Consider the following 27724-nt stretch of genomic DNA (forward strand, 5'->3'; position numbering starts at 1 on the left):
TGGGTGAGAATTCCAGGAGGCTGGATCCCCAACTGGGGATCTTGACCTTTCTCCCCAGGAAATTGGGGAGTCTTCATTTACTCAGTCCCCCATGCCCACCTCCTGCCTTGCCTCCTTCCAGACCCGGTTTATTTCACTGACCTCCTGTGTCACGATGACCCTTTATACTACCTGTCAGATGAAGTCCCTGCCTGTTTAGAGTCCTTCAGTGGCTTCTCATACCTAAACAAAAATCAATACTCTCACAATGATTTGCAAGCCGCTGGGTGAACTCTCTTTTTGTCTAATGTCATCCTCTATGGTTTTCCCTCATCTGCTCCACTCCGGCCACAAGCGTCCCTTCCGTTTGCGGGACATCTATAGGAGCTCTTCTCTCAGATTTCTATTCCCTCAGACAGAACACTTTTCTTCCAGGTGGCCAACTGGCTCATTGCTTCACCTTTAGTAGTTATTGTGTGTGAAGGTAGGTAGGTATGTGCAGGAGAATGCAAGTTACTTTGGAATTCATAGGCACCTGCAGCAGGAGTTACAGGCAGTTGTAAGCTACCCTTTGGGTGCTGGAAACTCAGTTCAGGTCCTCTGAGAGATATATGCATCTGAGAGATATATGCAATACGAGCTTTTAACCACTGACCCATCCCTCCTTCCCCTGCCTAATCCAGTTTGCCTCTTCTCAGGAGCACTAGCGAGCTCTGAAATCCTTAAATTCTATTTTCTTATCTGGTTTATGTAATCACAATACTTGCAGTACTACCTCTAATCAAGAGTTAGAGGTAGAGTTCTCTAGAGTTTTGTTTCATAGAGGTTTTTTTTTTTAATTGAATAAATGAATGAAAGAAGGAGGCCCACCAGGCATGGGAAGCTCCGCCTCTGCCCTTCAAGTCACTTCCGGGCAGAAGCCAACCAAGGGACATCGCAAATGGCCAGCAGAGGTCCCTAGATCTGCAGCCGCTGCCAAGGTCGCGTAGCGGACGCGGAGGACAGGGGCGGGGCGTGGCCGCGGCTCCGGAGGCGGGGCACGGAGGGGCGGGGCCGGACGCCTGCGCCATAAAGACCGCTGCGTGCACGGTCCCCGGGTTCGCTGCGCGCTGCCGCTCCTTTTTCCTTCCTCTTCCGTGCACGTCCAGCTCCGTGTACCTCTCCAGTCCCGCCATGGCCGCGCTCACCCGGAACCCGCAGTTCCAGAAGCTGCAGGAATGGCACCGTGCGAACCACGCCGAAATCAACCTGCGGGACCTTTTTGAGCAGGATCCGGAGCGCTTCAACCAATTCAGGTTTGCGCGCAGAGTTGGGGCCAAAGGGCTCCCGGGACCCCCAGCCGCCCCTCGGGGCCCAGGTCGGAGTATCATTTTGTCCTTGACTCCTCCTTGGAGTGGGTACTTGGGGCCCGCGTGCCCACTGGAGGACCGGGGCTGCTTAGTCATGAGGAGGAGCGGCCCCCCCACGGGGACCCTTCTGTCCCTTCGCCCCCGCCTTCCAGTCTCATCCTTTCGAGAAGGGATTTCTAACCACCCGTGAGGAGGAGGAGGAGCCCTTGCTGCCGCGACCGACAGGAGAGAGCTGTCCCCTCCCACCTGTTTCTCTAGGGCTTGGGTCGGGAAGGGGAGGTAGGCTGAGGTTTGCTGGGAGCCAACGGTGTAAAAATGGAGCCGTGGAGGCACGACGCAGAGGCCAGAGAGATTCGCGAACGACTGCTAAATAGAAGGGAGGGTAGAGGAAATCTTGCATGTGATGCATCCGGGTATTCCTTGTCACTGATGCTGGAAGGCTAGGGACGTGCGATGACCACCTGTGGCTCCTTACTAGATGGATGGAAGTCCCTGATACTTATGCATTAGTGTTTCCTAGTGAGTTTGAGACAAGAGAAGCTCTGAGGTGGAGTGGTTGTGCAGGGCAGCCACGCACTTTCCGTCTAAACCGTGCTCCTAGCTCGGGATCTGTCTGTATCTTGGTTTTTTTTGTTTGTTTGTTTTTGTTTTTGTTTTTTGTTTTTTTTTTTGGCATGGCTTCTTCCGCTACACTGCTGCAGGTCAGTCAGCCTGTGTGGCCAGGCCACAGGCACTGCCCCTGGGGTGTGGCCAGCAGCTTCTGCATCTTCCTGCAGCTTGAACCTCAACACCAACCATGGACATATTCTGGTGGATTACTCCAAGAACCTTGTGAACAAGGAGGTGATGAAGATGCTGGTGGAGCTGGTAATGTCCGGATTGGGGGAACTGTGAACTCGGATTTGGGTGTGGAGGTGCGAGGGGTTGTTTGGGTTCCGGGTCCAGGTTTGCAGTGGAATCCCAGGAAGCTCCAGGGCCCGGTATTTGAGCAGACTCTGGGAAGGCAATGGAGATGGAAAACAGGCCCTGACCATCTGTCAGCCTCACTGGGGATTTGAACTTGGGATGGCCAGTGGGGATGGCATGCCAGGCCTCAGTGCATTCTCTTCCTAGGCTAAGTCCAGGGGTGTGGAGGCTGCACGGGAAAACATGTTCAATGGTGTGAAGATCAACTACACTGAGGTGAGCAGTTGCAGTGGGCATCAGGATCCACCTGCCCACCCAGGCTTCCTCCTTCCCTTAGCTCACCAGACTGTTACCCATCGCCCTGTGTCTTCCCCCTTACTCTTAAGCAATGCTTTTGCCTCGCGAAGGTGCTAAAAGGCTTCTGGTTTGGCGGGGGTGGTTGCAGAGCTTTGGGGTGTGTCTTCTCCGAGGCTGACTGCTGCACTTGGCCAGCAAATTGGAACAGTCCCTGGTGCCTGTCCAGGGAGAGGATTGCTTAAGGCTTGCTCAGACATTTTCTTGGAGAATTTCTTCTTTGATACTCTGGTGGATTCTTGCTGCAAGTTACACTGGTGACAAGAGGAATCATGTCACCAAAGCCTTTAGTCTCTGGCGGTAGAGTGAATACGAAGCGGGGTTAAGGCAAGTGTTGGGGAGCCCTGCCCCTGACGCGTGGGAGCCTGCAGGCGCAGTCAGCACTCCATACTTGTTCTCCGTGTCTGTGTGCGTGTGTGGGTGTCTGGTGTGTGTGAGTGAGTGTGTGGGTGTCTGGTGTGTGTGTGGGAGTGAGTGTGTGTGTGTGTGAGTGTCTGGTGTGTGTGGGGGTGTGTTTGGGGGGTGAATGTTTGTGTGGGTGTGTGTGGGGGGTGTGAGTGTGTGTGGGGGTCCTGCAGAGGTGTCATTTTCTCTTGGAACAGGAGTTAGAGGTGGTTGTGAGCTGCCCTTGTATTGTGTGGGCTACGAATCACACTCTGGCCCTTTGGAAAGAGGAGCTCTTGACTGCTGAGCCATGTGTCCCGCTCTGGGTCTTTTTCACATTGAGGAGTCTGAGGCTTGGAGCAGCTGATCTTGCTCTGCTGGCGTGGATTTGCATAAGGAACATGGGGAGTCAGACGGGTGGGCTGGCATTGGGCTCTCCCACTCACAGGGAACTCACCTCTCCCTGAACTGCGATTGATTTCTTAGCCATCTGGGACCTTTGCACCTGTTTCCTTCCAAGATTGCCATTGTCTTTTGCTGGATGGGCCATTTTGCTCTGCTCAGCACTTGTCACCGCTCCAGTGACAAGAGAAGTTTCGTTTTGTGGCAGTTGTGGCCGTGAGGCTGTTTGGTTGCCCGTCTTGCTTCATATCCCGAGGCCTCTGGACAGTTTTAGAAGGTGCAACAGACACGAAGTCCTCTCATCAATCAGGAGGGCTCAGACTGTTAGGCTTACTGGCGGCTGGTCCACTGAACGGGTTTATTGCTCATCTCTGACCTCTACTGTCACCTTGTCACTCCTGATCCTTTGGTCACTCTGTTCTCTCCAGGCTTTTGATGCCCTGGGGTCCTTCCTTTTAGGCATGTTCAGGTCTGCTCTATCTGCTTCTGACTGCCCACAGCATGCAGGGTTAGGCATGGCTCCCCGTCCTCAGTCACTCCAGAAGCATGAGATAGGTTCTCTGTCTCTGTACGAGGCTGTGGTGGTAATGGGTCTCTGGTGCACAGGGCGCTGAGCCACACTGTCCCTCCCCCTGTTGGGAGCACTCTAACTGTAGGGTGTATAGTAGCTCTTCATTCTCCAACCTTCATCTCTAGGATCGGGCAGTGCTACATGTGGCCCTCCGGAATCGGTCCAACGCACCCATTGTGGTGGATGGCAAAGATGTAATGCCAGAGGTCAACAGGGTTCTGGACAAGATGAAGTCTTTCTGCCAGGTGAGCTGATGCTAGCCTAGACGTGTAGACGTGCCTTCGTGTGTGTGTGTGTGTGTGTGTGTGTGTGTGTGTGTGTGTGTGTGCATGTGTGCATGAGCGCACGAGCTGATGCTAACCTAGATATGCCTTCGGATGTGTGTGTGCTGATGCTAGCCTAGACGTGCCTTCGGGCATGTGTGTGTGTGTGTGCGCGTGCGTGCGTGCGTGTGCGTGCGCACACGTTCGGGAATCTGGCCTTAGTGCTTTCCACAGAGGCAGGATGTAGGGCCTGCTGCAGCCTCAGGTGGGGGTGACCTGTGTGATTACTGACCCTGGCATCTCTGCTGAGACCAGAATGTCCCTCAGCTCTTTTCAGAGTGAGCACACTCCTCCTCCCGAGGTCTGGGACTGCAGATGTGTGCCACCACGACCTGTTGTATGGTGTGGGAGGTGTCGGGGATGAGGAGTATCAAACTTAAGGCTTCACATAATAGGGAAGCTCAGCTACCAACTGAGCTACACCCGGCTCCCCCTCCCTGTAGCTAATTTACACCAGAAAAATGTATAAGATGCCTCTGGGCCACTGCCCTGCAACGCACACAGACCCCTTGTTTTTCCCTCCCCTCCTCCCCCCCTTGTTTGTTTGTTTGTTTGTTTAAGATTTATTTATTATGTATGCCTGCACTCCAGAAGAGGGCATGAGATCTCATTACAGATGATTGTGAACCACTATGTGGTTGCTGGGAATTGAACTCGGGACCTCTGAGCCATCTTTCCAGTCCCCCTTTCTTCCCTTTCTGAAACAGGGTCTAACTATGTAGCCCTGGTTGGCCCGGAACTGGCCTGTATAGACCCTAGTGACCTAGGACTCAGAGATCCACCCACCTCTTCCTTCCTAGTTCTGGGATTAAAGACTTACAAGGGTGATGGTGACACGCACCAGCACTTGGGAGACAGAGGCAAGCAGATCTCTGAGTTTGAGGGCAGCCTGGTCTAAAGAGTGAGTTCCTGGCCAGCCAGGGCTACACAGAGAAGAAACCCTGTCTTGAAAATCCTCTTCTCTCCGTATATGGGTTGCCTTAGAGACCAGCTACATTTACCTCATAATCCATTGTGGCCTCAGTGTGTATCCCCTGGGTAGCCCTGCACAGATGGTAGAAGTTACCAAGTCTGGGGTGCGGGCGTGGCAGGGGTGATCCTGTGGGTGTGTGCGTGTGTGCTGGGCATGCTCAGATCGTGATCGTCTGGTCAGCTGTGATTGCTCTGGATTTGTGCCTGAAAGCAACAGCTCACAAGGGCTGCCGTGTGTGGCTGGTCAAAGTCTGCTTTGCCTTGGCCAGAAGTCATTTTTAGACTGGAAAGTGACATAGGCAGCCACCCGGATGCAGGGCTTCCTGGGACGAGGAAGGCTAGGAGAGGCTTTGTGTGTGAGGAAGGGCATTCCTAGCCCTCTGCTGTGTGGGGCAGAGTGGACCCTGGCTGTCTGTTCATCCTGTGTGTGCTCAGGCATGCTGGGTGGACAGGGTACCATCAGTGCTGTCCAGGACGATACTCCCTTTCAGCTGTCGTCGGACTGGCTGACTCAGGCTGACTAGGTATTTTTAGTGCAGAATATGAGGCTTGGTTCTAGGGATCGTGCCTGTAATCCAAGACTGAAATAGGATTGACAGCCCCTGGCCAGCCTGGGCTACATAAGGAGACCCTTTGTCCAAACAAAAACGCTGCTAACCAGTGGTACTCCCGGTGAGGAATTCTACTTCCTCGGTTCTCTGAAAAGTAAATAGTACAGTCAGGCACAGTGGTTCACGCCGATGATCCTAGCAGTAGGGAAGCTGAGGCAGGAGAATTACCAGGTCAGTGTGCCATCGTAGACTGGATAGTGAACCCCTCAAACCAATCAACACAACAGAAAAGCTAATATACCCATGTCTGTCTGTCGGTCTGTCTTTGTCATTCTGGGAGTTGAATTCAGAGTCTGGCATGTGACAGGCAAGAACTTGAAAAGAGATATTGTTTAAAGCAATGAATATACCAGTCAGTATGACCCGTATATCCATGTATCAGAGTGTCACAGTGTGCCTCCTAAGTGTGTCATCTGTCAAATGAAAAGTTACAAGAAACAAGAACCATTGTTTTCTGTGCTACCGGTAGCTATGGTTGCATTGTCCTGTTGTACTGTTTATAATATTCTAGGAAGTTCCCGAATGTGGTCGCATCCCAGCACTGTGGAGGCTGATACAGGAGGATGAGTCTGAGGCTAGCCTGGGGTTCAGTAATGACACTTATTTACAAGCACAGAACAACAATCCAACGATAAAAAGAAATGGCATGCTGGGCAGTGGTGGCTCATGCTCCGTTAATTCCAACACTCGGGAGACAGAGGCAGGTGAATGAACCTCTGAGTTCCAGCCTGGTCTACAGAGTGAGTGCCAGGACAGCCTCCAAAGCCTCACAGACAAATTCTTGTCTTGAAAAAGCCAAAAGAAACAAACAAACAAAAAAGGAAGCGGCACATGGAGATTATATTATTAGCAGCGTGTCTCATAGCGTGTGGTGGGGGGAGGGGAGGCACTTTGTTTTTGTAAACCCTGGAGTGAGGTTGAAAGTGAGAAGATGGACAGCTAAAGGTCTCCATAGTGTCTCTTATCTGCCTGTCTTAGCTCCATTCAATTCGGACACTAGTTCTTAGTAAGACTTAGAAGGACTCTTTAAGAGGCTTATGTGTGTGTGGGGGGGTGTCAGTCTGTTAGACAGTAGCTGTAGGCACAGATTTCTCCAAGGTGAGTTCATAAAACTGTTCCGCTTTGCTATTCGTTCATGCGCTTAGTTGTACGTGGGCACACACGGCTACAGAGCATGTGGAGGTCTGAGTACTGCTGGTGGGGATCAGGTCTCTCGCGGGTCACGTGGTTCCCAGGGAATGAACTCTTCCTGCCTTTGCCGTACTGGGGTGACAGGTGTGAGCCACCTCGTCCAGTTTGTGCAGCGCGGGGGTTAAGCCCAGGCCCTGGTGCATGCTAGACAAGCTGTATCCCCAGCCCAACAAAGGGGTTTGTTGTTGTTTGTGTAGTTTTTGAGACAGGGTTTCCCTACATAGCCCTGGCTATCCTGGAATTCATTTTCTTGAAAGTCAAGCTCATAGAGATCTGTGCCTGCCTCTTACCCGGTGTGTGCCACCTAGCCTGGAAACAAAGGGGTTCTTAAAATAGGTTTATTTGAGGGCTGGAGAGATGGCTCAGCGGTTAAGAGCTCTCACTGCTCTTCCAGAGGTCCTGCGTTCAGTTCCTAGCCCCCACATGGCAGCTTAAAGCTCTCTGTAACTCCTGTTCCACTGGATCTGATGCCCTCATACAGATATACTGGCAGGCAAAACACCAATGCACATGAATAAAAATAAATTATTTTAAATAGTTATTTTTTATTGTGTGTATATTTGCGTGTCTCTGTGGGTATGTGCATATGACAGAACCCTGAAGAGGGTGCCATACGATGGAGCTGCAGGCTATTGTGACCCACCGTTGTGGATGCTGGGAACTGAACTTGGGTCCTCTGCAAGAGAAGTGTACACCTTTTTTGGTGGGGGTAGGGATTCAATACAGGGTTTCGCTGTGTTGCTTTGTCTCTCTGTAAACCAGGCCGGCCTCGAACTCAGAGATCTGCCTGCCTCTGCTTCCTGAGTGCTGGGATTACAGACATGTGCCACCGAGCCTGCCCTACAGAAATTCCTTTCCCTACAGTTTCCAGTAACACTTTCCTGTCCTTTCTTTAAGCCCATACCAGCAGCTGTCGCAGGGGTATCTTATCTTTTTTAGGGTTTCACTCTGAGCCTTCGGTCAGAGTGTTAGGTTTGTTTAGGGACAGTCATGGTGGACTCACGATAGTCTAGCCTCCCAAATGCTGCTATTACTGCCGGCATATGCTATCACATCCAGTTTGTCTACGTTGCCAATATTTTATTTTATGTAGTACAGGTATTTTGTCTGTGTACTTCAGGGAGTGTGTGTGTATGTATTCATACAATGCCCAGAGACTAGAAGGCAATGTTAGATATCATGGGACTGGAATTACAGATGGTTATGAAGCTGCCTTGTAGGTACTGGGAGCCGAACCTGGGTCCTCTGGAAGAGCAGTCAGTTCTCTCAACTGCTGAGCCATCTCTCCAGGCTCTTGTTAAAGTTTTGACTAGAATCATATCCTATGACTTACATCAGTTCAATGGTAGATCATTGTTGAGTCATTTGACGGTAGACATGGCTATTTGACATGGCGTCTCTGGATCCCCAGTGGTTGGGGGGGGAGGTCCAGTTTTACTTGCATTGTTTAGCTCGGGGCTCTATTGAGGTTGTAGTCAGTGTTGGCCCATGCTGCAGTTCTCTAAAGGTATCAGTTCTGGAAGATTCTGTGAATGACAAGTTGGTACTGCTTTGGAAGGAATCCTTGGTTCCTTTCCCTATGGGCTCAGTCACAGGACTGAGTGTAGACAACATGATAGATGTACTCTTTAAAGAGAAATCAGGGAGTTGAAGGGATGCTTGTGTGGTTAAGAGCACTGGCTGCTCTGGCAGAGGACCTGGGTTCCATTTCCAGCTCCCACATGGCAGCTCACAACCCTGTGTACAACCCTGTGTAACCCCAGTTCTTCTGGCCTCCACAGGCACAGACCGCATATACAGGTGTACATCCATGCAGGCAGAAATCTCCTGCACATAAAATGAAAGAATAATTTACCCCGGGGAGGGGGTCAGAGAACAAAGCAGAAGGTTTAGGTTGTTAGGAGCAAGCTTCCCGTCCACACAGGATCATTTTTACAATACCCTTGTGAGGTCACAGACCAGCACTATTAAACAGGGGTGGAAGTCCTACAGGGATATGGACCAGGACACAAGGATCACTTGGAAGCGGCGTGACTTGGTAGCATAGGTTGTGAGCTTAGCAATTCGGAGGCTGAAGCAGGGGGATTGCCCGTATAAGGTCAGCCTGGGCTACATACATAGTAAGATTCTGTGTCTTAAACCGTATGGGCTGGGGATTTAGCTCAGTGGTAGAATTCTTGCCTAGTGTGCAAGGTCTGGGATTTGACCCAGAATTATTTGGAACTCTAGGTAGAAGCTGGCTGCTTGTTTTTAGGGTTTTTTTTTTTTTAAATCTAATTTATTTAAATTTATTTTATGTGCACTGATTTGAGGTGTCAGGTCCCCTGGAACTGGAATTACAGAAAGACAGTTGTGAGCTGCCATGCGGTTGCTGGGAATTGAACCCGGGTCCTCTGGAAGAGCAGCCAGTGCTCTTTAACTACTGAGGCGTCTCTCCAGTCTCCTTGTTTTAAAAACTTTGACATCGTCCCTGTGAGACCCCGTTACGTCCCACTTTGTCAATGAGGACATACAGCCATCTGGTGGGGGGCGTGTTCATACAGAGAATGTCCACAGTAGACAGGCTTTTGGTCTTTGAACAAGGGAGTGTATTAAGTATGTAGCAAGCAAAAGTTAACAACAGTGAGCAGATAACTAATCATCAGATGGGGTGTTTGCAGCACCCTGAAGAACAACTGGAGTCGCCTGATTGGCTGAGCGAGCAAAGTGACATCATCAAAGCGTCCAGCAGGGGCGAGAGGGGATGCCCTGCGAAAGCAGCCAGGCTAGCGTGGCTGAGGGAGAGGCTTCAGATCAGAACAGCCCTAGCTTTCTGTGGGCTTTTCTCCTACTGTGCGTGCGTGGGCGCGAGTGCTTGTGTGCGCAAATGCTTGTATGCATTAACGTCCATGTGCGCATGCGTGGTGCCTGTGGAGGTCAGAAGAGGGCATCAGATCCCCTGGAACTGAAGTTACAGATGGCTGTGAGCCACCGTGCAGTTCTGACTCTGAACCAGGATAGCACGTGTCACAGGACGTGACCTCCAGAGGCCCCTGAGAGGCAGTTGTCATAGAGGCAGAAAGACCCAGAAGGGGGGATGTCTTTGAGCTGTGGCCTCTCCGTGTGCATTGAGTTAATCGTTTCTCACGGTTCTGTACCAGCGGGTCCGGAATGGTGAGTGGAAGGGGTACACGGGCAAATCCATCACGGACATCATCAACATCGGCATCGGAGGCTCTGACCTGGTGAGGAGCTCGCCTTGGGTGGACAGGGTGAAGGGAGGGAACAGCCAGTCCCTAGAACCTGTGTCTCCCTGCAGGGGCCCCTCATGGTGACTGAAGCCCTCAAGCCATACTCTGCAGGAGGTCCCCGCGTCTGGTTTGTCTCTAACATTGACGGAACCCACATTGCCAAAACATTGGCCAACCTGACCCCCGAGTCTTCCCTGTTTATAATCGCCTCCAAGGTATGGCGCTGGGGGTGGGGAGGCTGGGTGGATTGCCCTGGGCGGTGGAGTGTCGGGACCGGTTCTGAGTGAACAGAGGTGCTTTGTGGAGTGGGTTAACACAGCGGCCCTCGGGTGCTTCCCTGTCTGGCAGCAAAAGAGCTTTACCTAATAAAAGCCTGAACCTGCTCAGTTTGGACCCTTGTCATATGCCACACCCATTTTATGTGCTTTCTGGTGTGTGTGTCTGAGTCTGCTGATGGGAACTCAGTCTCACACATGCTAGGCCAGTAATCTACCACTAAACTCCACACCCAGCTAGCCTTGAATTTACTCTGTAGCCCAGGCACATCTTGAAGTGTAGATCCTTCTACCTCAGGTCCTCAAGTAGATTACAGGCAGGCTCTTGTCCTAACATAATATACCTCTGGTGCTTTCTTTATTTTCTCTCTCTCTCTTTTTGGTTGAGACAGGCTTTCTTTGTGTCTCCCTGGCTGCCCTGGTACTCTCTCCTTTAGACCAGGCTATCCTTGAACTTAGAGATCTGCCTACATGGACCTCCTGAGTGCTGGGTGACACGTCTTTCTTAGCAGATCCATCAGTTACCTTTTCCCTCTCTCCCTCCCCATTTTCCTTCCCATCCTCCCCTCTGAGGGTTTTGAGATTCGGGTCTTTTATAGCTGAGGTAGCTCCCGCTCAGCCTTCTGAGCACTGGGAATGCAGGTGTGTACCAACCACGCCTGGCACATTGTGCTTTTCTGATTTCAGAGCACTGACCTGGGTCCGTTTGTTTGTTGTCGTTTATGGCCTATGTACCCTAACACACACACAATGCTAAAAAGCCCGTCAGACAGGCAGCAAGATGGTCCCGCAGGTAAAGGGACTTGCCACCAAGCCCGATGACCTGAGTTTGGTAGGGGAGAATTGCTCCCAAAAGTTGTCCCTAACATGGGGGGCATTCTTGCGCCTCCCCCCCTCCTCCATGTAATAAAATTGAAAAATAGAATTCCAGCTGAATTGTGAAATCCAGCCTAGGCTGAACTGGAGAGAACTCGAAATTTGCTCAGCCCCCTCTCCTGGGAGATGCCTGACCTGCAGGGTTTGGGTTCTGGGTGGGGCTTGGGTGGGGCCCTTTCCCCCCTGGATGTGAACTGCTAGGATGAAGGCTGCCGCCGCCCTCAGTGGCCCTTAGTGCTGTGACACTGCCTGCAATCTTCCTGGGGTGCTGAGTGGCCTCTGCTGCCGCCCCCGGGCTGGACTGAGTGCCACACTCTCTGTTGTAGACCTTCACCACCCAGGAGACCATCACCAATGCAGAGACAGCAAAGGAGTGGTTCCTCAACTCCGCCAAGGATGTGAGTGAGCGCTGGGTGTGTGTGTGTGGGGGGGGGGGGTCTCCCTCCCTCCATCCCTCCATCCCCCTCTCTCCTAAAGGTGGAAGCAGGAGTTGGCCTTTTTTGGCTCCTTTATAGCTTTGGGTCCCCCCCCCATCCCCTCCCCCTCCCCCGGGCACAAGCAGAACCTGCTCTGAGCGGCTAAAGGCCCTTCCGTTCTTTCACTCACTTTTAGTAGCTTCCATACTGTGATGAGAATCCTCTCCTAAAGTCCCTTGGCCCCTCGAATCGTGTCTGCTCGCAGCCACCACACCCATTTTACACTGGGGGAATCTTGTCACTCCTTGGCTTCCTATGCCTTTGGGTGTGGATGGGCAGGCTGATTTGTGGACCGTACACACCTTTTTGTGTTGCTTGTTGGTTTGTGACAGGGACTTGCTATGTAGTCCAGGCCGCGCTTTGAACTCCAGGAGCGTTAGGATTACAGTCATCTTCCTGCCCTCTTGTCCTTGACCTTTTTTTTTGTGGGCTCCTCTAACAACAGCCCCAGGGCCTAGGCGAGAGAACGGGCAGTCCCGTGTAGAGTCTGGTTTTCTCTGCTGTTGGGGCATCCCCACCCTTGGGATGGGTGTGCTATAATCTGCTTCTGTCTCTCGTAGCCATCTTCAGTTGCAAAGCACTTTGTGGCCCTGTCTACGAACACGGTGAGTGCCAGAGTGGCATCCGGCATGCCCTTGTGGAAAGCCCAATTCCTGAGTGAGGGTGCATCATGGCTGGGTTGCTGGCATAGACTCCTCACTGAGAGCCCCCTGGCCTTCCTACTGTCTCCATGGAGTCAGCATAGTCATGTCCGCACCATCTCCCAGGCCTGACTGATACCCATGAGCCGCCCTTGGCACCCTGGCACACGCCTCTCCCCACATGGGATGGCAGACTAGATCTTGCCTTTCACTAAAGCTGTTAGGTCTGGTAAATGGATGTGCTTTTCCATTGTTTGAAGATCGTTTTAAGTTTTATTTTGTGTGTATGAGAGTTTTGCCTGCATATCTGTGCTACATGCATGCCCGGCGCGCACAGAGGTCAGGAAAAGGCATCAGCTCTCTGGAACTGAAGTTCGGGATGGTTGTTAACTACGCTGCTGGGAATTGAACCTGAGCCCTCTACAAGACAAGTGCTCTTAACCACTGAGCCATCTCTCCAGCCCTGGATTTAACCCCCCCCCTTCCTTTTTTAAATGAACTTTTTTATTGTTTTGCAATGTGTGTGTGTGTACAGGATATGCATGTGTGGTCATATATGTTACAGTGGAGAGCATAGGACGACTTTGTGGTCTGTCCTGTCTCCTTTGTGTGGGTTCTTGGGGCCCAACTCAGATCTCCAGGCTTCTATAGGAAGTGCCTTTACCATAAGGCATCTTGCCTGGATGTGAACTTTTTTTGACAGGGCTTGGCTGTGTAGCCCTGGCTGCCCTGGATGGCCTCAAACTCACAGAACTCCATCTATCTACCTCTGCTTCTGGAGAGCTGAGATTAAGGCATTTGCTACATTGCCTGGCATACCTTTTTTTTTTAAGATTTATTATTTTGTATGCAGTGTTTTGCTTTCAGGCCAGAAGAGGGCACCAGATCTCATTACGGATGGTTGTGAGCCACATGTGGTTGCTGGGAATTGAACTCAGGACCTCTGGAAGAGCAGCCGCTGAGCCAAATCTCTAGCCCCAGTGGCTTTTTATATATATATATATATATATATATATATATGATTCATTTTGCGTTTAATGATGTGGGTGTGTTGGGTATGCTGAGGGGGGCGTGGATGTGTGCGTGCATTGAGGGAAGGGTGCCCTCACAGAGGACTTTGGGTCCCCTGAAACAGGAGGTACAGCTGGTAGTGAGCTGCCTGATGTCTGTTAGGAGCCAGGCTTGGGTGTAGTGCTGGAGCAGTGTGTGCTCCTGACAGCTGCATCGTGTCTCCAGCCACCCCCAGATGTGGCCCCCTGTTCTGGTTAAGTGTCACGTGAGGTGGCACTAATGGGATCCGCTCATGTCTGCCAGCTCTCAGCTGGCCTGGCCTTGAGCCTGCTTGCGGTGGGGACACCAGCATGGCTCTAGCCTTGGGCTCTTCCGACCACCCTTTGCCACCCCCCTTCCCATGTCCACCTCCACTGCTGCCGAGAGGGTAGGGGCCAGCCCGGTGTCTCCTTGTCTGACTGCAGCCGGCAGAGATGTCAGTGGCCATCTCAAAGAATAGGTACGGGGCGGCTGGCTCTGCCTGCCTGAGGGCCTAGACACCCGAGAGCAAGGCTGGTCTCCTCTGGGAGCCCCCAGGTGGCATCACCTTCGAAGGGGGAAGGCTGGGTAGTGGTCTAGGCTTTGTTGCCTAGCCTGGGGACGGACCTCAGAGTTTGAGTTCCAGAGTTGAGAGCGGGGTGGGGGGGGGGGCATGGGATGGCTCTCTGGTGTCTCTGGTTCATAGCCACCAAGAGGAGGTGCTCTAGGCACAGGGCCCCCCGGTGTGATGGGAGACTGTGAGCTGGCTTGGTGTGCATTTCTGAGGGAGCAATCCTGGGTGTCGCCCTCGACTCAGAGCCTGCTTTACCCCGCCCGTCACGGGCTTGGGAAGAAGGCGTCACCTCCTAGGGCCCCTGTTCTTGTCTCTAACAGACGTTCCCTTCCTCCCTTTGTACTTTGCAGACCAAAGTGAAGGAGTTCGGAATTGACCCTCAAAACATGTTCGAGTTCTGGGATGTAAGTAAGGCACTTCCTGTGCTGTGTGCTTGGCGTGTCCTTAGCCGAGTCATGGCCCTTGAGCCGACAGGAGGGGCCTGTGAAGTCAGGTCAGCGTTTATTGAGCACTTGCTGCATGTCTGTCTTACTTTGGGAAGGGAAGAGGGGGCCCTCCGGGAGGCTCGGTCTGTGGGAGAGCTCCCGGCTTACCAGGAGAATCGGTACTGCCCTGGGTGCCTTCCAGCAGCACCCACTGGGAGGTAACCAGAGCCACCCCTGCCCTCTCAGTTAGCTGAGGTGAGTTATTCTCAGGCATGACCTTTCTCTGGTCAGCAGCGCAGTCCATAAAGGCCAGAGGGCAGGGTGAGGCAGGCCTTGGGACCTGGTAGTCTGGGAAGAGACCCACAGGAGATTGCGGGAGCAGCTGGGGTGGCTGGCAGGGAGCAGGCTGTAGACCTGGAGTCTGGGCAGGCTAGGCCAGGCAGCTTGCACAGCAAACCCCCACTTCAGATGGTAGAGCCACATGCGGGCACCCGTGGACTCACCAGGAGGCAGACTTGACTAGGGACTTACTGGCCTTGCCGCCTGCCTCAGCACAGTTGTGCTGTGGGGGAGCGCTGTGAAGGCTAGAATGCAGGGCTCCTGTGGGTGTGATGTATGTGGGTGCTGTGGGTGCTGTGGCCAGGCAGAGGTACACTCTCTAACAAATGTCTGGGGTCCCCCTTGAGCATTTCCCACAAACCACCGGACTGGAGGCACTTTTCTTGGTGGTTATCATTGGCCAATGAGCAACCTTGCTTAGAAAGCTCTAAAACGTCCGTCTTTAAGTCAAACACATAAAGAAAAAGGTTGTTTTTAGCGCCTAGGATCTGCACCAACCAAACCAGCACTCTCCTCCTGAGCTGCACCCATCCTCCTTTAAAGAATTTTTGAGAGACAGGCTTGACCCATAGCTCACTATGTAGCTCAGGCTGGCCTTGAACTTGCGAGCCTCTTGCCTTGGCCTCCCAAGTGCTTAGATTCCAGGCATGTGCAGCCACAGTTGGCCTAAGAGCTTTTTCCCACCCATCTCTAGGGGAGAATAAAGCTCCATGCCCCAAGCCATCCACTGTGTATGAGTTGACTTGTGTCTAGATGGGACCAGTTGTGTCTAGATGGGACCAGTTGTCCTTGGCACACATCCTGTGGTTCAGATGAGGAACCCCTCCCTGTTGGGAAATTGTGGCTTCTAACGAATATTGTCTGCCCAGTAAAAGAGGAGGAGCCTTTCCCCTTCCTCCTTAGGCTGTGGCACCTGAGCAGATGGTGGCAGCCGAGGGGTGGGTGTCCCATGCTTGTCATAGAGCCCCACACAGTTGGGTGCCCCATGTACGGAAAATTGATAGACTGTGACAAGGTTGAGTCTTGCAGGCCAGGACACAGAGTGACAGTTAGGTGCGGGGGACAGGATTCCAGGGCTGGCGGTGCCGGCCCTGGAGGCCTGGTGGATGGGGTCACACATACACAACCCCCAACAGCATGAGAAGGGATGTGGGTGGACAGTGCTGATGGAGATGATGTCTGAGGGCCCAGCAGCAGGGATGTGTGAAGATTCTGGAGTCAGTCTCTCAGGTGAGATAAAGAGACAGCGGGTCAGGTAGAGGAGTACAGCACCGCCCGCAAGGCCATTCCTCAAGTCGGGTCCAGTGCAGGTGTGTGTGGGGTCTGATTTGACGCTGCCGGGTATGGCTGACATCTGGACCCAGCAGAGGTAAGCTAGTGAGCTGTGGAGTGTCTCTGGGTCCCAGCTTGAGTCCCACTTCAGAGAACTGATTTTGACATCTGAGACTTGACCATTGCAAGCTCTCTCTCTTCAGGTATGTGTGATGGAGGCCATGGTGTGTGTTGTCATGGTAGGGGTCTCGGGGGCCAGAATCCGGTCTGAAAGGGAATTGAGGACAGGTAGAGGTGTGATTAAAGGACATGCCAGGACAACGAAAAGTAAGTGCGGCTATGACATCATCTAGGTATGGTGGCACATCTCTGTAATCCCAAGAGGCTGAGATAGGAGGATCACAAGTTCAAGGCCAGCCTGGGCTGTATATTGAGTTCTGGGCCAGTGTGAGCTATGTAGTGAGAACTTGTTTGTAAACACCAACAAAACGGTTCTAACAGTTAAGGTCTGAAGTCAAGGTCATGTGACCTTGGCCCAGCCGTGCAGGAAGAGGGCTAGATGGTCTCAGATGTGCACAGGTTCTGGTACCTTCTGAAAATTGAGGATCAAATGGTAGTTAGCTGGGGGCTCAGCATCCTGGCCAGCCTTTCTGAGGTCGTCAGGGGTGGTGGGCAGGGTTGTGAGGAGAATAGGAATGGACAGATGGTAAAGGCTGAGGCTTGGGTCAGGTGGCCAGGTTAAACACAAGCAGGGACACTGAGGACTGTAGGAGGAAGTTTTCCCGTCCAAATAATGGACTCAGATTTAATATTAATTATAAATGCTCAGCTGATAGCTCAGGCTTGTTTCTACCTAACTCCATTCTATGTATGTGCTGCCCTGAGGCTTGGGGCTTTTTACCTCTATCCCTTTTTTTTTTTTTTGTGTGTGTGTGTGTGTGTGTGTGTGTCTGCATCTGGCTGGCAATTCCTCTGACTCCGCCCTTCTTCCTCCCACCATCCTCCTAATCTGCCTCTCGTGTCCAATCTCTTCCTGCCCTGCTATTGGCCAGTCGGCTTCTTTATTAAACCAATCACAGTGACACATATTCACACAGTATAAAAGAATATTCCACAGCTGTGTCTTTGGGGAGCAGCTTGAGAGACTCGTGAAAGGTAAAGGTTGGGAGATCAGCTTCTTCAGAAAGAATATGCTAGCTAGGGCCTGAGTTGAACGCCGTCAGTAGGAAACTCCGAGACTGACAGGTAACATCTGCTCAGGTACGTGCTGCAGTCTATTAGATGTGGTCTTGTGGCTAAGGACTCAGGAGCCGGAATTGGACAAAAGTGTGATTGGTTTTCCACTGGAGCTGGAGCAGCCGGGCTAGGCACGTGTAGGTAGAACTGGCTTGATCTAGTATGGTCATTGGAAATAAAGGTACACGGGTGGCAGGCAGAGCTCCTCAGCGGGGTCCAGGCTCTTGGTTCAGCCCACAGCGTCACAGGAAATGGTGAAAGCATAGGTACGGAAGTGCTGTGATTGAAACCAAGCCTGACTGTGTGATTAGGTGACATTGGAAGGTTCTGGTAGTGCACAGGTAGGTGGTCTAAGGTCTCCTTAATCCATCCAGAAAGCACTGAAGTCAGGCCCTCCCAGGTGTGTGCAGTAAGACTGGCAGAGGGGTTGCTAAGAGACAGATTTGCACGCCCTGGTCTCCCAGGTAAGGTAGGGAAGAGGCTGCTGAGGTGAGGCCCAGGCTGGAATCCCAAGTCTGCCAGCCTTGGCCAAGCACAGTGGGAGTTTATCGGGTAAGTCAGTCTGCGGAACCAGCAGAGGTGGCCTGATGTATGACACTGATTTTAGTCATTAAATCCTTCCTCGGGTCAGGCACATCGAGCGAGCAAAGTAGGCAGAGGCAGTCTGTCAAGGTGAGGCCTCAGAGGCAAAGAATTGGATGTTTGAGATGCTGTCTAAGGAAACGGAGTAAGACAAGGTGGGTAAAGGCATGTCTGAGACCTAAGGAGGTGTGTCATGAGCGGGTGTGGTCACGCTCAGTAAGAGAAACTTCACTCGGTAAGGTTGAGTCCAGGCGCACTGCTGTGGAAGCCCGTTTCTTGGGTAAGGCCTGTGGAGTCTTTGCCTTGAATCCTTGGGTCTGCCTGTTTGATGAGAGTGACATTAGCTTGTGGGTAGAGAGGGTTTGTTGGTGAGGATGTATGAAGGCCTAGGGTCATAAAACTGGCTGTGTCGCTGAGACCTAAGAAGTCATAAACCCGGGGAAGAAAATGCATTTGGTTGGTTAGGTAGAGCTGACTTGTCAGATATGGATGGAGTGTGAGGATGAGGGTCAGGTAAGTGGACTCATTCATCAGGAATTCTGTGAGGATTCAGGATCAGGTAGACAGATGTGAGGCAAGAACCCAGGATCGGAAGTGGCCAGTTGGGCACGGTCTGGACATCCCAGAATCTCATTAAGATAAGTAGAGCTAGCCAGCCCATCCGGTATGTAGTTCATTGAGTGGAGGTATGTTTTGCTGGCCTTCCAGGTATGGTCTGAAGACCCATGGTCAACATCCTGATAGATAGCAATGACTCACCAAGAAGCCAGGTATAGAGCTGGTTTTCTAGAACTTATTCTGAAGAACAGGCTGGTCTCAAACTCAGATCTGTCAGCCTTTGCCTCCTGAGTGCTGGGATTAAAGGCATGCACCACCACCATACCTGACATGTCAGATCCGGGTTTGGAAGTATGAGCATTAAAGATGAATGCAGGTAGGTGGCCCTGGTTTACTAGTGTGTTCTGGAGAGCCAGGATCAGAGGCAGTCGGTCTGCCAGGTGTTAGGAATGAGAAGTTAAACACCGGCAGGTAGAGTTTGCCCTTTCCAAAACTGGATTCACTGAAAGGTAGGAGTTCATCTGGGTCTTTGTGGTGAAGCCTGGAGAAGCATGGTCAAGGCTCGGAGTAGAGGCCATGCAGGTAAGAAGCCAGGGCCAGACTCAGGTAGAGATGACCTGCCAGATGTACTCTGGAGAGGCAGGCTCAAATACTGGTCGCTAGAGGTCCAGCACCGGAGAGCCAGGGTAAATCTAAGAGGAAGGAAATTTGGGGTTGGACAGATGGCACAGAAGTTAAGGTGCTGGCTGCTCTTCCAGAGGAGTTCAATTCCCATCAACCACTTGGTGGCTCACAACCATCTAATGAGATTTGGTGCCCTCTTCTGGAATGCTGGCATACATGCATATATAATAAATAAATCTTTGGGTGGCTGGGTCCCCTAAGTGCATCCTGAGGAGCCATTATGGAACACAGGTGGGCAGGTTGTCCCAGCATCGCCTGCATCAGAGCTGGTCAGAGCTGGTTTTGAGAGGTTGGATGTGGGTAAGTAGGACTTCACAGAGGATTCAGTTTGAAACTGAGTCTACTAGGCAATATCTGAGAGTCCGTGTCTCGCCTGACAGGGCCTGGGCGCTGGTCGCTATTGCAAAGCTCTTCCTAACGGGGATCCTTCCAGATGGTCATTTTGTCTTAGCCAGAGGGGCCGTGACCGTGTTTCTCATGCTTCCCTCCACCTGTGTGAACTCCCTGTGTCTGCCCTCCTCAGCCCCCAGTCCATCCTCACTCTCCGACTGCAGCTCTCCAGTCTCGTCACTCAGCTCCGTCCCCGTCCCCCGCCCTCCCTCCCCCACCTGTGCTTCCGGCCTGTCTCCTCAGGCTTCCTGGAGACATTTACACGCAAACACCACAAGGCGTCTAATGCACGTATGGTCTGGCACCTCTCCTCTCCTGTGCAGCTAATGGGGTTCTAGTCCTGTGTCAGCCTGAGAGACTTGAGAGAGGAAGTTGCTCCTGTCATTTCCTGTGAGTTAGTTCTCTCGTGAATGGCTGCTCCTGCCACAAGAATATGCTACTCTGGAATGCTTCCCTGGCTGCCAGGTGCTTGTTTGTTCTTCAGATCGGACTCCGTTTAAAATTGGTCTCGGCGCCATACTAAGGTCTTTCCAGGGTGGACGAGGGTAGGAGGCTCTGCTTTTCCGTGTCAGAGGAGGCAGGGTAAGCATAGCTGGCTCTTTTGGTGCCTGAGGAGACAGCATGGGTGCAGGTCTGGGGCTCTGAGCCTGTCCGTGTGTGAGGAGACATGGTAGGTGTGAGTATTAGTTGCTGTGTTCAATCTGGACCAAGGGTACAGGTGGGACCCAGTCTCTGGGTGCTGGTGATGAAGAAGACATGGTAGGTGCAGGGTGGATAAATCAGTGTCTGAGAGGTGGGGAGTGTAGGTATGAGGTTTTGGGTCTGTCGGTGGCCGAGGAGACAGCGTAAGCGTGAGAATGGAGCCCTGGGTCTGTCAGTGCCCTAGGAGACAGTTAGATACAGGTATGAATTAGTGGTCCTGTCCTTGATCAAGGAGGCAGGGTGGGTACAGGTCTGAATGAGGCTCTGTGTCTGTCAGTGTCTGAGGAGACAGGGTAAGTGCCAGGTATGAGGTTCTGGTCTACCAGTTTCTGAGGAGACAGGGCAGGCGCAGGTATGAGGTTCTGGGCCTGTCAATGGCTGAGGAGGCAGGGCAGGCGCAGGTATGACTTTCTGGTCTACCAATTTTTAAGAAGATAGGGCCCAGGTGTCTCAGTGTCTGAACAGGTAAGTTGAGCATAGGTGTGAGTACTTGGTCTGCCAGTATCGGAGGAGATGAGGCATGGCCCAGGTATGAGCCTCTAACTCCATCCGTGCCTGAGGCAGTGAGGTAGGCCCAGGTGTGAGGGCCTGGTCTGCCAGCACCTGAGGAGATTGGGTTCGGAACAGGTATGCATGCCACCATCCAAGGTTTAGCACAGACCGGGACCCTTCTTGTCAGCACCTGGAGAGAAGGGACTGGCGCAGGTCATGATGAGGTGGGTTAAGCACAGACACGAGGCCCTGGTTCTGCCGACACTGAGGAGGCGAAGGCTGGCACAGGTGTGGTACTGTCAATGCTGAGGAGACCAGAGCTGACAAATTTGAGGCCTTGGGTCTGCCAGGAAGACAAGGCCAGCTGCGGTAACCACTTGCCTTTGGTTGACTTGACATGACCCTCGTGCAGCCTTCCTTGCTGGCCAGCACGGAGAGTCTGCTGTCTGACTAGGCAGAGTAGGGTTGGGTCCAGCCCTGTGGCAGATTGGCTTTCCGGGCACAGGTGTGGCAGGAGGGAGGGGGGTAGGGTGTGCCTGCCCTGCTTCAGTGGCCTTTCCTTCCTTCTCTCCTAGTGGGTGGGCGGCCGCTACTCGCTGTGGTCCGCCATTGGACTTTCCATCGCCCTGCACGTGGGTGAGTATGTTCGTGAGCCACCACAGGAGGCAGTGAGCGGCTGCGGCTGCATCCCCGAGTGCCTCGCTTGTCCCACGGGCTTCCAGCCTCGCTGCCCCTGCCTAGAAACATTGGTTCTTTTAGTTCTGGGAGAACGAACCGAGGGTTGGTTACTTTTGTGCTTGGGGCCAGCTCTGAAGAGCAAGGGCTTTCTGCACCCCCTCCTCCTCCCAGGTCCTGACTTCTGGCTCCACATCCAACATTTCCTAGTTGCTGAAGAACACCCCAAACAACTGAGCAACTGTCAGGAGGGGGGGTTGGAGGGGGGTGACACGTCTGTTGATGAAGAGGGGGCTGGGGGGGCTGGAGGGGGACAACACGATTGTTGATGCTACTTTTGTGTCTCAGGTTTTGACAACTTCGAACAGCTGCTCTCCGGGGCTCACTGGATGGTGAGTGCTGAGTGGCCTGAGACATGCACGGGTCCTGTTTCCTTCTTCCTCTCCTCACTTCCTCTCCTCTCCCTGACAGCTGCTCAGCCCCCACCCACCTTGTTCTTTCAGGACCAGCACTTCCGCAAGACACCCCTGGAGAAGAACGCCCCCGTCCTGCTGGCTCTACTGGGGATCTGGTATATCAACTTCTTCGGGTGTGAGACCCATGCCATGCTGCCCTATGACCAGTATATGCACCGTTTTGCTGCCTACTTCCAGCAGGTACCAGCTGCCAGGCCATGCTTGGAAGGAGTAGTGGCAGGTTCCAGTGCCTCCCTTGCCCTTGAATACGGCTGCGGCACATCTTGGTAACCAAGGCCTGCTCCATCCTTGTTATCAGCTGAATTTCACGACTGTGAGAGGTGCCCTGCCCACACTCCTCCCGGATAGGTTGTGGGCATGTGTCTTCCTCTTTGGCTCTTATGTGTTGCTGTTGTAGGTGATGGTGTGAGCTAGGACCCCTGTGACCTATACTGTGGCCCATCTTGGGTTCTTTGTTCACCTGCAATACGTTCAGTGACCAGAAATTTGCAACCAACCTCTGCATTTGTAAGCATGTGCAGCAAAACTTAGCAATCTTTTGGACCTCTGACCCTGTTATTTGGTCTGGGCACGCCTACCTGCTCACAGCCTTCTCCCCACCCCATCCCCGTTTTGTGTGTGTGTGTGTGTGTGTATTTGTATGTATCTGTTAGTGACACCTGTGTGCATTGTGCCCGTGGGGGTCAGAAGAGGTTGATGGGATCCCTTGCAGCTAGAGTTAGAGGTGGTTGTGAGCTAACTGATGTGGCTGCTGGGGATTGGAATTGGCTTCTCTGGAAGAGCAGGAAGCACTCTGTAACTATGAAGCCGCCTCCCATCTCCCTTCTTAAAGTGAACAAGGTTTGAACCTCAAATTGCATGGTTTTGAAGGTTTGCTGGATCAAGAGAGCGGTTACCACAGGCCACCTAATGAAGAACTTATCTTGTTTATAAGGAGACCCTCCCCCTGCTTCCAGGTCCATCGTCTCCTGGTCATGGCCCTCATGGCATGGTAGTCTAAGCCAGGAAGCTCAGGAGCCTGGGGACCCACTTTACAGGAGTCCCACATGAAGCTGAGGCACCCCAGGAAGGCTCCAGGCAGTTTAGACAAGGGGAATGCTGTAGAAGGGATTGAGTTTCTGTCCTCCTTCCAGGGTGACATGGAGTCCAATGGCAAGTATATCACCAGGTCCGGTGCCCGGGTGGACCACCAGACAGGCCCCATTGTGTGGGGGGAGCCGGGGACCAACGGCCAACATGCATTCTACCAGCTAATCCACCAAGGTAGAGCCCATCTGTCCTGGGCAAGGGGGTGTGGTACCTGGCAGGATGGGGCTGGGACAGCAGGGACCTTGCTCTCGGGGCAATGCCTTCCGTAGGCTGCTTGGGGTTGTGTGGATGACCACTGTGCCCTTAACAGGCACCAAGATGATACCCTGTGATTTCCTCATCCCCGTCCAGACCCAGCACCCGATACGGAAAGGTCTGCATCACAAGGTAAGAAGCCTGTCTGGTCCCTCCCCGACCTGCAGCTCAGCCCTGCGCAGCCATTAGCTCCATTCCCCTCGCTGCCATGGCAGGTGACCGACCACACATTCACTGTTGTCTCAGTCCCCAGAGTCAGGAGCCTGCAGCAGTCAGAGCTGGGGTCAGCCTCTGTTAGCTCCATCTCTGCTACTCTGAGGGTGGACTCTTAAGAAAGAGCACAGCCCTGGGGGAAGAAAGGGTTGCTTCAGCTTGCAGGCCACATCCGTGATTGAAGGGAGCCAGGGCAAGAGCTAGAAGCAGAAGCCACGGTGGATGCTGTTTGCTGGCCCTGCATCAAGCTTAGCTGGTTTTCTTATACAGTGCAGGCCACCTGCTTAGGGATGGCGCTGCCCACAGTGGGCGTGCCTTCCTGCACCATGACAAAGCCCCGCCCAGACCAATCTAAGCTGGACAGCCTCTCAATTGTCAACTTGACCATCAAAGGCCAGATTCCAGGGGGATAGCTGTTCATTCAGGCTTCTGGCCGAACCTGCTTCCTGTGGAAGGCCGACAGTCTGGTTCTTTACTGGCAGCTGAGCGTCTTTGTGTCTGTCATTTTGCAGCAGGGTTGACCTTAAATTTGGTAGTCCTCTTGCCTCAGCCTCCTGAGTCCTGCGTGTAGGGATTACAGTTATGTGTCAGCATAGCCCAGGCTATATGTCTGTGATACAGCACCGTTGACTTGATCCATGGTGGGGGCGGGGCCTGTTTCTTTGAGGTTGGCCTCCTCTGTGTAGCCCAGGCTGGCTCACAGATCTGCCTGCCTCTGCGTAACAATTAAAGCGGTGTGCCCCTCTGCCTGGCTCCTCTCTCTCTCTTGAGGACAGCCGTTAGCATGACACCTTGGCAAGTGCTGAGTATCCTGTTAGGAAGCGTGGCGAGGTGGCACGCATCTGTGGTCACAGCTGTTCAGGAGGATCTGCCAGTTCAGGGCGGCCTAAGTGAGTGAGCAGAAACCTGTCTCAGATTTTAAGGATTGGCACTTGGGTTCCAGCCCCAACTAATACCACCCTTTAAAAAAAAAGAAAGAAAAGATTAGTTAGCATCGTCGCCTGCCGTCTCGTGTCATGAGATGTGCCCTCTTTCCTCACTCCGCCTGAGCTATGCAGTGAGTGGACCATGCTGGAACTAACCCCACCTGGGAAATGCTCAGCAGGTTCTGGCGGTGCTTGCTACTGCAACAACTGTGTGTGTCTCTTGTCAGATCCTCCTGGCCAACTTCTTGGCCCAGACAGAGGCCCTGATGAAGGGGAAGACGACGGATGAGGCTAAGAGGGAGCTCCTGGCTTCAGGAAAGGGCCCCGAGGACCTGGAGAAACTCTTGCCGCACAAGGTCAGCCTTCCTCAGCAACTTCAGCTTTAGGGTGATGTACAGGAGCTAGTATAAATGTGCCAGCCTCTGGGGCAGAGTGTCTTTCCTCTCCAAAAGCTTGGGGACCAGTCTCTCTGTCGCCCCCCCCCCAATACCATATATGCTGGCAATACTCTTTCTTTCTCCTGGCTTGCTGCAGGTCTTTGAAGGAAATCGCCCAACCAACTCTATTCTGTTCACCAAGCTCACACCATTCATTCTGGGAGCCTTGATTGGTGAGTGGGGAGATGAAGGAACTGGCAGGCTTGGGATCAGTTAGATGGAGAAGGGACAGAGGGACGGAGGACGGAAGGACCTAATGGACACCATCTGCTCCTTCCTCTGCAGCCATGTATGAACACAAGATCTTCGTTCAAGGCATCATCTGGGACATCAACAGCTTCGACCAGTGGGGGTGAGCTGCTGAGGAAGGGCCTGGTGTGCCTTTGGGTTGGCTCTGGGACTCCATTCACTTCTCCTCTTCCACCCCTCCCTGGCAGAGTGGAGCTGGGGAAGCAGCTGGCCAAGAAAATCGAGCCTGAGCTGGAGGGCAGTTCCGCCGTGACCTCCCACGATTCCTCCACTAACGGACTGATTGGCTTCATCAAGCAGCAGCGGGACATCAAAATGGAATAAAGTCAGCCACGGCGCCACCGACTGCTCCTTGTCCCTCTCCATCGTATGCACTGCATGGTCCTGCCCCTCCCTGCCCCGAGCACACCTCCGCTCACGGGCTTGGACTACAAGGCTTTGGAGAGGACCACCGTCCACCCGCTCTGCGTGCACCCTCTCCGTTGAAGCAGGCTCAAGTGCTTCGATGCATCTATTCATTCTGACCCGTATTCACATCCCTGTTAGAATAAAGATGCCATGGAGGTGGCGTGGGCTCAGCCTCTTAGTCTCTGGTGGTGCTTTTTCTTTCCGCTGTGGGTGACCTTGCTTATGCCCCGGTTGGCTCTTGACTCGGTGAGCAGATCCACAGCACAGGCTCGTTCTTAAGTGGGGACAGGGATCTACCATGCAAGTCTCATATTCTACTTTCTCACCCTGGGGACATGGAAAAACTGTACTCTCTCCGGCTAGGTTTTTGTGATGTCAAAACCTAGGGATGAGCTCTTTAAATGGTATATATTCATTTATTTGTGTGTGTGTGTGTGTGTGTGTGGGTCAGAGGACAGGTTCTCAGATACTGACTTCTGCCATGTTGGTTCTGGAGATCTAACTTAGGTTGGCTTGTCACCAAGTACTAAGGACCATCTCACCAGACCCAACTTTTTATTTTAAACATGTGTATGTGTGAATGTGTACATGTGCATGCTGCAGATCCCCCTGAAAATGTGATTACAGTTTGTTGGTTGTGAGCTGCTAAAATTGGGTATTAACTGAACTAGGGCTTCTGCAAGAGTGTCAAGTACCGCCCCCCCCCATGGGTTTCTCTGTAGCTTTGGAGGCTGGCCTCGAACTCACAGAGGTCTGCCTACCTTTGCATCCCGAGTGCTGGGATTAAAGTGTGTGCCACCACTGCCCAGCTGCAGCAAGTGTTCTTGACTTGTTGAGCCATCAAGACAGTTTTAGCTCGCTCGGCGTAATTTGTCACCTTAGACATCCACTCATGTCTTTGGTATGAGACAGTCAAATCATGTTAATTGTGGGCCAGTGCATAAAGACACCAAACACATAAGCCACCTGAATTCAATCTATGAGACCCTAAAGTTGTCCTCTGGCCTCCACATGTCCTGGCATGCACCCTTACCCCGAACCCAACTCACACCCAATAATGAAGTGTAAACGGTGCCACAACTGACTGGCTTTTGCTAGAGAGAAAGTTCCAGGTTTCTCTGGCTACACAGTGGAAAACTGTCTCTCACACACACAAAAGGATAGGTTGTAGCTTGGGATCAGTATTCATCCTATGCATGATTTGTGATGAGATTCTGGAGGCGGGTTTACAAGGTTTGGATTTAAATTTCCCCAAGGTCTCCAGCAGGTGGTGCTATTGGAAAGTGGTAGGAAGCAGGAGGGGGCTTAGAAGAAAAACAATGTGAATGGGAGAGGGGTGACTTTGAGGTGAATGCTTTGCTGCTGCTTTTTCTCTGCATCCTGGCTGCCGCGTTGGTGGACATGAACAATCTCTCTGGACATTCTCACACTGCCATGGTGAGAATTCTCAAAGCACCGATGTGCATTTTGGCTTATACTTTCTGGTCACTGTCCATCATTGTGGGAAATCAAATCCTAGGAGTTAGAGGGAGTGCTTGCTGGCTTGCTCCATCCAGCAATGGGCTGGGCCCCCCCTGCATCAGTTAGTAAGCAAGGCAGTCACTCACAGATAATACAAACCACCTTGATCCATGCAATCCCTGGGTTGAGGCTTCTCAGAAAGCTCTGCGATATGGCCTGAAAACTATTAGCCAAAAAAAATTTTTTTTTTTTTTAGTTTTTTTGAGACAAGGTATCTCTGTGTAGCTAGCATTGGAGCCTGTCCTAGAACTTGATCTGTAGAACAGACTGGCCTTGAACTCAATAGAGATCCACCTGCCTCTCCTTCCACAGTGCTGGGAGAAAAGGTGTGTGCCAGCACCAGGCCTAAAAGAAATCTTCACTGGCAAAATAAACACTGGGCTGGCAAAACCAAAGTTTAGTCTGGTATGTATTTTTAAAATACCCCTTGATAATCTGAGATTGCTTGGTGGTTTAGAGCATATACTGCTCTTGCAGAAGACAGTTTCTCTTCTAGTTACCACAGGGGACCTAATGCCTTCAGGCACTTACACTCACATGCACAGACATAGCTACACATACACACACACACACACATTCTTAAAACCACGTAACACACACACACTACCTTGAGAAATACTAGCTGAGATAAAACATCTACCACGCCATCCAA

At 52.3% G+C, this 27724-nt stretch overlaps 1 protein-coding gene across 1 annotated transcript; it reads left to right on the plus strand.

Moving 5' to 3' along the window:
* Positions 1-1090: 1090 nt before the first annotated feature.
* Positions 1091-25724, plus strand: Gpi (glucose-6-phosphate isomerase). Its single transcript, XM_051207285.1, has 18 exons — positions 1091-1274; positions 2105-2195; positions 2442-2510; positions 4071-4190; positions 10183-10266; positions 10341-10487; positions 11750-11821; positions 12460-12504; positions 14494-14547; positions 21399-21459; positions 21847-21890; positions 22002-22154; positions 23108-23237; positions 23374-23450; positions 24685-24813; positions 24992-25067; positions 25180-25246; positions 25332-25724. The coding sequence occupies exons 1-18, from the start codon at positions 1153-1155 to the stop codon at positions 25465-25467; spliced, it is 1677 nt and encodes a 558-aa protein (XP_051063242.1). The 5' UTR covers positions 1091-1152; the 3' UTR covers positions 25468-25724.
* Positions 25725-27724: the final 2000 nt, after the last annotated feature.

The sequence above is a fragment of the Phodopus roborovskii genome, unplaced genomic scaffold (genome assembly GCF_943737965.1).
Source record: "Phodopus roborovskii unplaced genomic scaffold, PHOROB, whole genome shotgun sequence".
Lineage (NCBI taxonomy): Eukaryota > Metazoa > Chordata > Mammalia > Rodentia > Cricetidae > Phodopus > Phodopus roborovskii.

Coding starts and splice junctions, on each gene's coding strand:
- Gpi (XM_051207285.1), top strand. CDS start 1,153: ATGGCCGCGCTCACCCGGAACCCGCAGTTCCAGAAGCTGCAGGAATGG. Junction 11,822..12,459: donor TCCTCAACTCCGCCAAGGAT/GTGAGTGAGCGC, acceptor TGTCTCTCGTAG/CCATCTTCAGTTGCAAAGCA. Junction 22,155..23,107: donor TTGCTGCCTACTTCCAGCAG/GTACCAGCTGCC, acceptor TCCTCCTTCCAG/GGTGACATGGAGTCCAATGG.